Source organism: Ipomoea triloba, chromosome 5, assembly GCF_003576645.1.
Source record: "Ipomoea triloba cultivar NCNSP0323 chromosome 5, ASM357664v1".
NCBI classification, from domain to species: domain Eukaryota; kingdom Viridiplantae; phylum Streptophyta; class Magnoliopsida; order Solanales; family Convolvulaceae; genus Ipomoea; species Ipomoea triloba.
This window is the reverse complement of record NC_044920.1, coordinates 19,322,848-19,335,908: the sequence shown is the minus strand read 5'-3', so window position 1 is coordinate 19,335,908 and position 13,061 is coordinate 19,322,848. Positions and strand designations below refer to the sequence as shown.

The following is a 13,061-nucleotide window of genomic DNA, read 5'->3' as shown; positions in this document are numbered from 1 at the left end:
CTAATAAGTAATAACTTAATAAAATAATAAGTAATAACTAAATTAAACTAATACGTAATGCACAAATAATTAATAAATAATAACTAATAACTTAATAAGTATTAACTATTTAACTATTAAAGTGTAAAGATTTACAATATTAAACACTTTACAATTATTAACACTTAAAATATTTTTTTTAAAATTTTTTTATTTATATTAAAAAAAAAACTAGGCGCCGATTAATCATTATGAGTACAAATAAAAATAATAAAATTAGCATGAAAATATTTTGACAATCATACATATACAATGTCAAGTAGATGGTGTGTTGCAGAATATGTTAGGTTTAGTTTTGGGTGAATACAAGTGAGAAGGGGAGAGGTTTATATACTGTTATTTTGGGTAGAATAATGATTTAGTTAGGAATCTATACAAAATTATATTATAAAATCCTATTAAGACTTCAATATTCTAATTTTAAGTTAGGAATCTATACGGAATTCTATTATAGAATATTGCCAATTTGTTTGAAAACTGCAATAAAGAAACAAATTGTCTAAAGAACTTACGGGGCGTTTGGTTGGAGGGAAGGAATTAGGTGCAATTCCATGGGAAAAGAATAATGCGAGAATAAAGTGAAGTTTAAATTCCAGTGTTTCGTTTGCAGGAATAAAATTATTGGGAATTCCAATTCCAATGTTTGGTATACATGGGAATTGAGAGGGAGTAATAAGTAGTAAAAGTCCAAAATGCCCATCATTGTTGTTGTTATTATTATTTTCTAATTGACAAATTAATTCACAAATTAATTCACAAATTGTTAGAGTTGTTGCATATAAAGAATGCAAATTTTGAAGAGTTCTGGATATAAAGAATTCAAAGGAACATACATGAAAGTTGGTGTATATAATTAAACAATGCATATAAAGAATGCAAATTTTGAATAGTTGTTGCATATAAAGATTTAAATGAATATACACAAAGAGAAGTCGAAGAATAATACATATATAATTTAGAAGTGAAGATGAGATTCTAATTCCATGAAAATGAGAGAATTGCAATTTCATGGAATTGCAATTCCTTCCAACCAACGAATGAATTTAGTTGCATTCGGAATTATGTGAGAACTAAGTGGAAAAGGAATTGTAATTCCCTCCAACCAAACACCCTGTTAATGTTAACGGAAAGAATTTGGTAAAATTATAAATGATATTCTAATTTTAAGTTATGAATATATATGGAATTCTATTATAGAATATTGCCAATTTGTTTGAAAACTGCAAGAAACAAATTGCCTAAAGAATTTAATGTTAAACTTTTGTTATATTTAACAGAAAACTTTGGTAAAATTATAAAAGATTAAGATATATTAGGAATTTAATTGAAGGTTGCACAATAAGAAGAACACTACAATATATATGTTATAGCAGACTATTACACCAAACTTTAATTTTAATTAAGGGTATAACATTATTCACTCTTATTATAAATGTAGAAATTAAGGGTATAACATTATTGGCTGTAAGTGTAGATATATAATAAGGATATGGATTCGGTAGGAATGAAATTACAATTCTACTGTCCCAACACTGAGTTAAAAATTGTGACTGCGTGTTTACTTAAACTGGAGTAAGGGTTTACGAAGAACAAGAAGGTTTCTCTCTCTCTCTCACCCTCTGACTCCTTCGGTGGTAAAATGGTGGCAAAGAAGGGCGGAGGTAGAGGCGGAGCCGATGACGTGGAGGAGGAGCTCGCCCGTATTCCCTTACAGGCCATCGTGTTGGCCGATAGCTTCACCACTAAGTTCCGTCCCATCACTCTCGAACGACCCAAAGTAAAACCCTCTCCCTCATATAATATCACTTTTTTTTTTTCCTTTAAATGTTGAAGTATTATTAGACTTTTTTATAATTCTTGTGCTTTTTTAATCTTTGCGATTGGATTTTGATTGAAGGTGCTATTACCGTTGGTTAATGTCCCTATGATTGATTATACCTTGGCCTGGCTGGAATTTGCTGGGGTTGAAGAGGTTTTCGTTTTCTGCTGTGCTCACTCTAAACAAGTGATAGATTATCTGGACAACTCCAAGTGGTTCGAGCAGCCAAACTTTGTTGTCACCACTATAGAATCACATAATGCTATCAGTGCTGGGGATGCTTTGCGTTTGATATATGAGCGAAATGTGGTATGTGATAGACTTTTTCAGTTTTCATTTTAAAATTTCCTCTGCTCCGGATCATCTGTTTGTTTTTCTTTGCAGAAAGTTTTAGGAGCCTAACTATTTTCTACTATTTGTGTACTAAGCTCTTAATAATGCCTTTCATTGTATTTTACTGAATTGTGTTCTTGCTTTGATCATGCTTGCTTTTGTTTAGAAGGAAATGTATGATTTTTGTTCTAACAGAGTATTGTGAAGCTAATAAATTAAGCTGTGTTATGAAAGTGAGATAATAGTATTGATCCGATTATAGCACTTTATAGTTTGTACTCCTAGGAATTTGCTGTAATAGAAGAAGCAGGAGACTGTTTAAAATTCCCTGACTCTGCATTTACTGAAAATAGAACTTTGAGTTGCAGAATGGAACCCCTGAGCTAACCTGGTAAATATATTGTGCATGTTAGTGAATATAGGCCTTTGAGATGTAGATGAAATTCTGAGAGGGAAGAAAGCTACTGTTGATACCTAATACATTTTTCCTTAGTGAGAGGGAAGAAAATTTATGAATTTTTTCCCTTTCTTCATTCCAAGTCCTGCTCAGTATCAGTGTATTTTCTATTGCTTCATGTAAAACAAACTTTTCTGTTGATATGATTTGCACCATCACACTTGATTTTTAGAGTAATGCTTTGCATTTTTGGAGTGAAGAGTTCTTCTGTTGAATTGTCAGCTGAACCCCAGTTCTTAGGTTCTATTTGTCTTCTCTCTTTCAAATGAATTGTTATACCACTTTCTTTCATTTAAGGGTATTTGCTATTTACATCTTGTTTCTTTCCTTTTTCCCTCAACCTGGCTACTATACTGCAGTTTAATATGCTGCTTAATTGCTTAAAGGTGGTGCTTTAACCATTCTTTATTATCTGTGCTTTCTCTATCTACTCTCTAGAGAAAAATTATTAGTTAAAAAGCACAAATATATTGTTGACTTACTGAAGAGTTGCTATTTCTTTGACAGTACTTTTTTTTTTTAACCTGATAAGTTCATTTAAAGTACAGTAAACACAGTACTTATAATGTCTAGATGAATTTCCAAGATAATTTCTCTTCTGTTATATTCTTGTTCCAGTGATTTCTAAATATAAAGTTCTTTTTTCTTTCCTGTGCTTTTGAAGATACACGGAGATTTTGTCCTAGTTAGTGGAGATACAGTTAGCAACATGTCGCTTACAGAAGCATTGAAGGAACACAAGGAAAGGCGAAGAAAGGATAGCAATGCTGTGATGACCATGGTCATTAAGCAGTCAAAGCCATCACCAATAACTCACCAATCTCGTCTGGGAACTGAGGAGCTTTTTATTGCAATTGAACCTGAAACGAAACAGCTTCTTTACTATGAGGACAAGGCAAATGATACAAAAGGATATCTGTCTCTTGAGAAGGGACTGCTTGCAGATAATCCTTCTATTTCCCTTCACAATGACAAACAGGTTGCTTTTGGCCTTCAATTATCTGCTTTGCCCTTTAAATATGTTATCTATATGTAAATTGTTCTTAACTAGTTCTAGTCATGTGACTGATGCTTGTTGTCCTGATGTCTAACCTTTTCCATACTGGTGGGTGGTACCTCTCTTTGAAAAGGGAAAAGAAGATGGAAACTTTGGTAGTAAATTAGCTGTGTAATATGTTATCCATGTTCTATCCTCTAGCGACAAATGAAACTTTACATTGCTTAGTTAGTGCTATTGATATTTTTGGTGATGGTATGTGCATTTTATCATTCCCCTTGGTGGAAATTATTAGAGTATTATTTGAATTTTATACATATAAGTTTAGACTTTAGAGTCACTAACAAACTCTTGATCTGGTTGACTTACCTTCCTAAATTAACCTGTCCTGATTACTTTTACTTAAATGATGTTAACCAATCATTATATTTGTATCATTGTGAAATTATATTAATTGGTTGCAAATGAACCTAGCCTAGCTGATGCCTTATAGTATTATCAATTTCTCAAATATTCTAATGGGGTATTTGGTTCAAATAAAAGAATTTGAATTAAAAAAAATGATGAACTGGAATGAATTTTAGCAATTTTTTTTTAAATTTAAATTTGGGAGTGGAATCAATTATAATTTTTTATTTTTTCGTTTTTGCTCAATTGTGTCTCCTCCATCTCCAACACAATCACTATTGCATTTCTAACATAGAGACACTGTTCAACCCCTGACAAGCTTGTTGTAATGCTTGGCTGTCAATTGCTAGCTCGCAATGCCGGGGCACCGTCCTCACTATTGCTCCACCACTCATGCCATGTGTGTGTCCATATGTTACATATGTATGTGTATGTATAATGGCTTCTGTGGTATGATTAGCTGTGCTTGGTTGGAGAATGGGGGAGAAGAGAAGGGAATCGGAGAGAAGGCAGAAGCTGGAATTGATTCTGATTTGTTACATAATATGGGGAATAGAGTTTTTAATTCCTTCTTCCATTATCTTCCTGATACTAAAAAAAAAAAAAAACAAGCACCAGCAATGGGTTTCAATCTGAATCCTAAAAATCCCCAACCAAATGCCACCAAATTGTTTAACTTCGTTTTACCTCCAGCATCTTTTTACTTTTCTGGTCAGCATAGCTTCCTAAATGGATCTGATTTTAGTTTCTTGTACTTAATTGGTGTTAAACTTAGTCTTTGCCCTTGTAAAATAATTGGGAACAATAAACTTCATATTTACTACACTGGTTTAACACATTTTATTTTTGCAAAACCTTTAAATCATCAACTTTCTTTGTCTGAGAAGCTCAACAAAGTTAAAGAAAAAAAATCTCATTCTTTGTACTCATTGCCATGGTGTTTCTTTCTTCGCAGGATTGTTATGTTGATATATGCTCTCCGGAAGTTTTGAGTCTTTTCACCGATAATTTTGACTATCAGCATCTACGCCGTCATTTTGTTAAAGGGTTGCTTCTTGATGATGTATGTAAGAGTTATGCATGATATATATCTTAGAGTATTAATTTGAGTACATCCTCCCTCAAGTGAAAACTGAAAAAGGAAATAGTTTGAAGAGGAATTATCCTTCTTTTATGTTTTTACTGGTGAAACTCTTGAATCTATTTATTCATGTGAACACCTATTTATATGGAGAGAATGTCTGTTGATCAGGTATTTATTTCTTTTTGTCTGTTATCTTGTCTCTGGTTTAGGTGCATTTGAGTAGAACATAACTATAATGTTTTCTGTGATTTCTCATAAAACTCTATCTGCAGCCATTAAAAAATGATTACAAATCTTTGGAAATGAATATAAACAAATGGTTTTTCCCCCATTAATTGCATGCTTACACTTAAGAAAAGTAGAAACTCTTGGAGACTGAGGCTTTTTAGTAAGAAACTTAAAAATTGACAAGTTTGTATGGTACATGTACCAAAGATATAACATCGATGGTACCTTGGATATTGAATGATAGGACTTGCTCTGGCTTAATGTTGGAACTTTCTACTATGCACTTAAAATGAGCCCATCCCTCTGTCCCTTTTTGACATTGTTCCTTTCCCTCTAATGTATCTCTAATGTTTTTTTTCCTGCTCTCAGATTATGGGTTATAAAATTTTCACCCATGAAATTCACTCAAGTTATGCGGCTAGAATTGATAATTTCAAAAGTTATGACACTGTTAGCAAGGACATCATTCAGAGATGGACATATCCCTTGGTTCCTGATGTCCAATTTTTTGGAAATTCTGCAACTAAACTTGAAAGGAGGGGTGTGTATCGAGCATCTGGTAAGGAACATCTTAATGTATGCTTTTGCTTCTGTATGAGCATTAATGTATTATGTTAAAAAATTGTTTGGCTTACATAATTATAGTTGGCAAGCAGAAATGTGTGTATGCATGTATGCACATACATTATGAGAACATAACTGTAGAAATAACATTTGTTTTTACCATTTTATTTGGCATCTTGCTGACCACGATATGTAAATATTTCCAGAAGTGAAACAGTCTCGTTCAGCAAAGATTGGCTCTTTTACTGTGATTGGGAATAACACTAGTATTGGCTACAACACGGAGATTTCAAATTCAGTTATTGGGGAAGGTTGCATAATTGGATCACATGTTAAAATAGATGGTTGCTATATATGGAACAATGTCACTATTGAAGATGGATGCAAATTAAAGCATGCAATTGTATGTGATGGAGTGATAATGAAGTCAGCAGGAGTTTTGGATCCTGGTGTTGTTTTGTCATTCAAGGTACTTAGAGAGATGGTTTTTCATACATTCTATGCGCATTAGTTGTGTCTCATACCCTTGTGAATGGATAAACTAAACAAACACACTAAAATAATCATGCTTGATTTTGGGTACGTTGGTTTGGGTTTTAGCTGGATAGTACTAGTAGGCTAAGCATCTCCTAGACATTAGGCTTTGGTTGATTGGTTCAATAGCCATCTTCCAATCCCCTCAGGTATATAAAATAAAAAAAAAATGCTAGATTTGAATGTCATAAAGTGTTCCATTTTAACATTTGTGCTCACAGTTATATGATTTTTGATGTAACTAGAATTTAAGAACATGCCCATTGTGGTGTGCCTATCTTTGCTTGTTTCTCATGCCATGAATTTGTTGATCTCTTTCATAGTGTGAGATTTTGGTCTTCATTCCTTTTGAATCATATCATTCCTGGCATCATATCCAGGTTGTGGTTGGGCAGCATTTTCTTGTTCCTGCATACTCAAAAGTGTCTTTACTTCCGCAACCCATAAAGCAAGATAGTGACGAGGAGCTGGAGTATGCTGACAACAGCAGTGGTATCACAGTAGTTCTGCTTAACTTTTCTCAGTGCCTTAGAAATTTTTTCTTGCATAGTCATATAAACTGCAGTATTTTAGCTTCTTAAACTGAGTGGCATAGCTAGTGTAAGATGATCCTATTGCAAGTCTTTTCTACAGAAAATGAATATGATTTTTTTTAAAAGTATGGTTTCACCATTAAAGGAATGAATTTAGCATCTTCTGAAAGAGGACTGATTTTCCTCTTGTTTGTGTGCTCTAGCTATGTAAATCTGGTTTTATTGTATTTTAGATCTTGAAAGATCTTTTTAAAGTTCTAATCTAGTTCTTGCTTGATCTTAGTTCAGCAACAGCTTATTTTCTAGGGTAGGGAGTGGATATTATAGTAACCTCCAAAACAAAAGTATGGTACCAAAACTAGGCCACATAAATTCACATCTATGTTTGCCAATCTCTTCCCAACTTGGGTATTTGTATTTCCCATCGTGATCTTCTATTTCATGTGATTTTTGGACACTCCCATGTCTTGTGGAGGCATAGTTATGCATCTGCTTGTTCTTTTGTACATAAATAAATCTTAGTTAAGTTGTTCATATGTAGCAATTTCTAGTACATCGGACAAGATGAATGAGGATACACGGACTGAGCCATTGAACTTGCAACAGTGTGCTGCATTTCAGGTGGAGTAAAACTCCCTTTTCTTCTTTCCTGGTTGAATACATGGTTACGAGTTTAGTATACTAATATACCTGTGAATGTTCTTGCCCCCTCCCCCACCACTCTCCAAATAAATAAATAAAATTAAAGATTTATGGTATACTTCATACTGTGTATTCCGAGCTATAGCAGTTGATTTTGATACTAATGGAATCTTAATAGCATCTTCAAAGTAGAGACGTAGTTATGATGATTGATAGTTAAGCACATCAAATTACAAAATTTTTATTTAAAAAAAAAAAAGAAGCTTTGCACCCACTCAGGATGTATAAGGTTGCATGGAGGCAGCATTCTTTTCTCTGCGTTTTTCCCCCCAAAAAATATTTTGAAATATAGGAAAACCAAAAAAGGTGAAAACCTTAGCATAACCCTATTGTAGCCCTAGGTTTGGCTCATTATGCGGTTCATGATGTTCCTATAGAGGCATGTGTATCAGTATGAAATGTATGAATCTCAATATTACTAATATAATCAATATGCTTCTGCTTTCTCTGGTTTTTATATATTAGCTTTTCCACCCAGTTGGATGTATTGCTACTTATGATGAAAATGATTTTGTATCTGTTGGTTGTTTATTTACTTACCAGTTATTCAAGTTCCTTAGGTTGGCAATGGAGGAGTTGGGTACATATGGTCAGTTAGTGAGTATGGGCTCGATGATGAATGGAAACATTCAGTTGCACCAATTCCTGCAGATAAGCTTGTTGGGATTACACAAACCCTTACTGATGAACTGGATGTCCCAAATCCAGATGGGAATATTCTTCCACATTCCGGAGAATTGGAACTTGACTCTGTGACTAATGATTCCATTGATGATGCTGAAGATATTAGGGACGAGTCTGTATTCTTTGAGAAAGAGGTAGGTATTTGCAAGATACTGAAAAGATGTGTGTTTCTGAAATAATATTAAATGTTTTATTTCTTTATGCAGGTTGAAGCAACTTTCCGAAGGGCTGTAGAAGAAAATGTAAAGCATGACCATGTAATCTTAGAAGTCAATGCATTACGGTACTAATTTATTATCTATAGTTTGGTATATCAATTTTTTAATGCACTGAGTTTAATTTATCTCCTTATTTATGCTTGATTTAAAAAATAATAATGAGAATACGTTAATCAAGGCACCTTAGAGGTACTGTACAGAACACAAGCAGATTTAGATTGTCCAGAACAGAATCAGATTTAGATTGGGCCTCCAAACCAAACTATTGACAATGTGTTCTGTAATACTGTTCAGTATCATAAAGTTCGTGAAAATATTACTTCTGTTAGAAATGTTCATATTTAATTGACATTTCCTTCCATCAACACTATCTCCAGTTATTACTGCTTTCCTTGATAGGCATCATAAGATATCTCAGACTTCTCAGTTTAGATAAAGAGATAAAGAGTTAACTTCTTAGATTATGGCATAATTTAGCCAATGAAATATGGTGTTAACTACTCACCACTATGTCCACCATGGCACACATTGAACACCATAAAGATACATGACTTAAATTTGTTCAGTCATTTCTTGATTTTTTTGAGGATGACATTTTGGATGTGCTTTGAACCAAAACGTAGATCACTCTTAATATATGTTAGATACTTAGATACCAAACAATATTTATTCCTTTGTTTCTTAGAAATTGAAATATTCTGAGTAACTGTGAAATTTTGACCTATGCTTTATATTGGTTGCTGTTATATTATGTTTTCATTTGTTAAACATTTAAGTGTAGCCCTATGAGAACATGCAGAACCCCTATTTACCTGTGTGTGTGTGTGTGTATATATATATATATTGTACATGTATCTAGAATAAACTATCAATAATAACATGATTGAAATTTTGGCGTATTAAGGCTTTAACTGAGTTGAGTGCCTTTAATTTTAGAAAGGCTTAGCTAAATTGAGTTGTAGATAAGCTATACTTTTAGATTGTGGGTAATTGATTCCTTTTTGACCAAAACCTTTGACATTATATCATACCCTTTATTGAATAAGTATGTCTTATACTCTAATTTCTTTGTTTTCTCTTTTATTCATCAGGTTGTCATACAATAAGGCATCAGAAGATTGTGCTGGTGCATTGTTCTATTCAATTATGAAATATGCATTGGATACTCCACACAGTTCACCTCGTAATTCTTTTTCTATGTTCCCCTATAAATTTTCTGTTTGTTAATTGTCTCTTTTTAGGATTTTGTGCATTGTGATTATCATTTAGGAATTAGGATACAGTTCCTAAGTGAATTTTCAGTAAGTGGAGTTGAAAAAGAACCCAAAATTTGTAAATTTGGGATAGTGAATAAACTTTTACTGAATAATGGACCTAAATCCCTAAACTATTTGTCTGTCTCCTGGTTTCTGCTCCAACAAACAAATTGAGATTTGGAGGATTCATGGAAATGTGCGTTTGTGCATCCAAGCTACTTTCACAAATTTACAATGTGTGACTTCTATGACTTCTTTATACACTTTATTTTTGTTTTTATTGGATGATCAATGTATTGGGAAATGTGCCAGTTCTGCTCTTTTTCCTTGCTCTTTCTTATAGAATGACTTCTCATTGATTCACGCCTTGTGTTTTGTGTATGTGAGCAATAGAAGTGAACTTTATTAACTCTCTGATTAACAACTGCATTTAACTTACTGTTATAACCCTTGAACAACCATATCAAAATTCTCACTAGAAAACAATCGTAATGTGTTTATTGTGCAATGATTACAGTCCTTACTAATGTCAGATCACTTCAATATTCCTGCTCTTGTAATGTTTGTATATCCTTTTTGTTGAAACTGCATCTGTTCGTGAAATATGTTCTTTAAAATATAATAGACAGCGCACAGTAATCTACATGCTCATCTACCTCTAGAAAAGTGTTGTGTCAGTGACGCACTTATCTGGCATGTTCGCATTTGATGACATTGTTTATTTTTCTTACAGTTGAACTGGTAAAAAATGTAGCAACTGTATTTACAAAATGGGCAAAACTTCTGAAGTATTATTTGCCAAGCATTGATGAGGAGGTTGGTGTATATCTTACATATATGCTTCCATCTTTTTTTGTTGATTTGTTACCATTCCTTTCATTTTCTACTTTGATGTTGGGTAACTTCCATTTTAAACTACAGGCTATTGTGTGCCACTTAAAACTAGGTACATTTAGAGTTCATAGTTTTTTTTCTTCTTATTTTTTCTGGATAGTTACTTCAGAGGTCATAAAAATGTGTTTTGAAAGCTATGATGCTGGAGGTTTTAATTGGGGTAGCTATTCTGCAGTGTTATGTACTTATTTTGTTAGTTTGGTCTATCAATCCAAGCTTTTGGGTGAATTTAGTTTCTTGGTTGAAATTAAGAATCCAAAAGTTTTTTATGTCATTTCAGTTTGGTATTTTTGTTATTATCTTGGATCCTTGCAGATTGAAGTGATATTGAAATTTGAAGAATTGTGCTTGGAATCTGCAAAGGAGTATTATCCTTTGTTTGAAAAGGTAATTTGGCTATTGATGCCGTTATTTACCCCATCTATGCAAAGAAATATAATATGCCCTGCTAAGTTTGCATCTTATAAGTTTTCTACTGCACTGTACTGTATTTGTTCAAGGCTTGACATGTTTCATTTCATTGTGAGTTTGATGCAGTCTGTGATGTCTTTACAAGCATGAGATGTTTGAGAAAATATATTCCAAAGAGAAGTCTAAATTTCCTAGGTAGCAAATAATTTCAGATGCACTAGTATGAGCAAAGTGTTGCTGTTAATGTGACACAGATTTTTAAGAATCAATATTGTCTTCAAAAAATTACAGGATGAGTTTGTGACTATCGCTGGGCAAAATGGACTTATTCTATCAGAAAGCTTTTCATTGTGCAGCATTTTGTTTCTTAGGTACTATGAGTCTATGAATTATGATGTTATTGTTACTCCTTGGCCAGATATTGGATTTTCTTTATGACATAGAAATTATCCGAGAAGAGGCTATACTTAAGTGGGCTTCTGAGAAGGAAGGAGCAGAGGAATCGGATAAGGTTTTTGTCAAGCAGTCAGAAAAGTTTATTCAGGTAGGTAGATTATGTGCTTTAAATGTTATGCTAAAATGCAGATCACCTGTGTTTAACGTAAAGCAATTGTGACATTGACATCTCACCTGTCAATAGTCATCTTGACCAACCACTGTGGGTTCCTAGAAGAGTTCTGTTGGAGGGATGCCTGATAGTGGCATTTTTTTTAAGGATAAATAACATTTTACATTCGAGAAGTTTGAAAAACCATGAAATCGTACTTAACACGTATTGGAAAAAGAAAACAAAAAATGTAGGACGAGAGAACATCCCATGTTATGAGCATCAGAGCATGCCTCTTTCATTAAGGTACTCTGCTTTTTAAATTGCATAATCATGTCCAAATTTAATAACGTTGCAGTGGCTCAAAGAAGCACCTGAAGAGTCTGAAGAGGAGGATTGAGATTTTTGTTAAGATTAAGATGGTCCCTTTAGACAAGCATTTTACAAAATGGAATGCATGAATCATAGTGATATCAGAATCAGAGTGATCTATTATTATCTACAATGCCAGCTGACTTCAAAGACTTGTAGACGAGCATGCCTTTGAGAGATCATACAAACCGTAGAACCAATTTTTCACTTGAAACCCTTTTCCTTGTACTGTATGCTTTAGCATAGTATATCTTTCATTAAAACTCCCACATGCCTTTTTGTAGCTTTCAGTTTACTTGCTGAGTTGCTGTTGTATTATCGTTTATATTTTCTATTGTCTGGAAGCCCAATTTGGTCAGGTGTTTCTCTGGTTGAAAATGATTTTTTTTACTAGATAAGCTAATAAGCTATAGCTACCTGTACGAAGGTATACATAATGTTCAATAGATTTATTTTACCAGTTTTAAGTGTGATTGATGCCAAAAGTCTTCTCATTGAGACTTCTAAGAATATATTTCTGCAGGCGATATTTGAATGATCATTTTCTTACATGTCTCTAAAATCTAAATTTTAATGAGTCAATTAGTTTTTAACTAGAATGAAAATTATGACTGTAGGATAGGTTGTATCAAATGTTTATCGTTTGTGTTATATATTTTACACGTTCTTTTTAATTGTACTCTACATTTTTTTTCTTATGACCAATTTTTTATTTTGATAATAATCTCTCGAGACTAATTCATTGAATCATAAGCGGAAACGTTTACAAGAAAGATTAATGGAATGGACAAACATTCTTTACAGCCAGACATAGAAACAAATTTCCTAACAATATTATCGAAAACTTGAATTGCAGATTGTTTCACAAATGTGAAGCTGAAGTTGACAGGAGCACTCCAAGCTTCTTTACTGTCAATAGTAATTTGGTCAAACATAACGAAGGCATACTCTAGTTCAAAAGTCGTTGACACCACCCGAGTA

At 33.2% G+C, this 13,061-nt stretch overlaps 1 protein-coding gene across 1 annotated transcript; it reads left to right on the top strand.

Moving 5' to 3' along the window:
* The first annotated feature begins 1,619 nt into the window (after nucleotides 1-1,619).
* LOC116019890 (translation initiation factor eIF-2B subunit epsilon-like) lies at nucleotides 1,620-12,550 on the top strand. The gene is made up of 15 exons (XM_031260255.1): nucleotides 1,620-1,816; nucleotides 1,937-2,167; nucleotides 3,313-3,627; nucleotides 5,009-5,116; nucleotides 5,735-5,924; nucleotides 6,136-6,398; nucleotides 6,844-6,955; nucleotides 7,538-7,617; nucleotides 8,259-8,516; nucleotides 8,589-8,665; nucleotides 9,692-9,783; nucleotides 10,590-10,672; nucleotides 11,066-11,137; nucleotides 11,580-11,705; nucleotides 12,067-12,550. The coding sequence occupies exons 1-15, from the start codon at nucleotides 1,679-1,681 to the stop codon at nucleotides 12,106-12,108; spliced, it is 2,187 nt and encodes a 728-aa protein (XP_031116115.1). The 5' UTR covers nucleotides 1,620-1,678; the 3' UTR covers nucleotides 12,109-12,550.
* The last annotated feature ends 511 nt before the right edge of the window (nucleotides 12,551-13,061 follow it).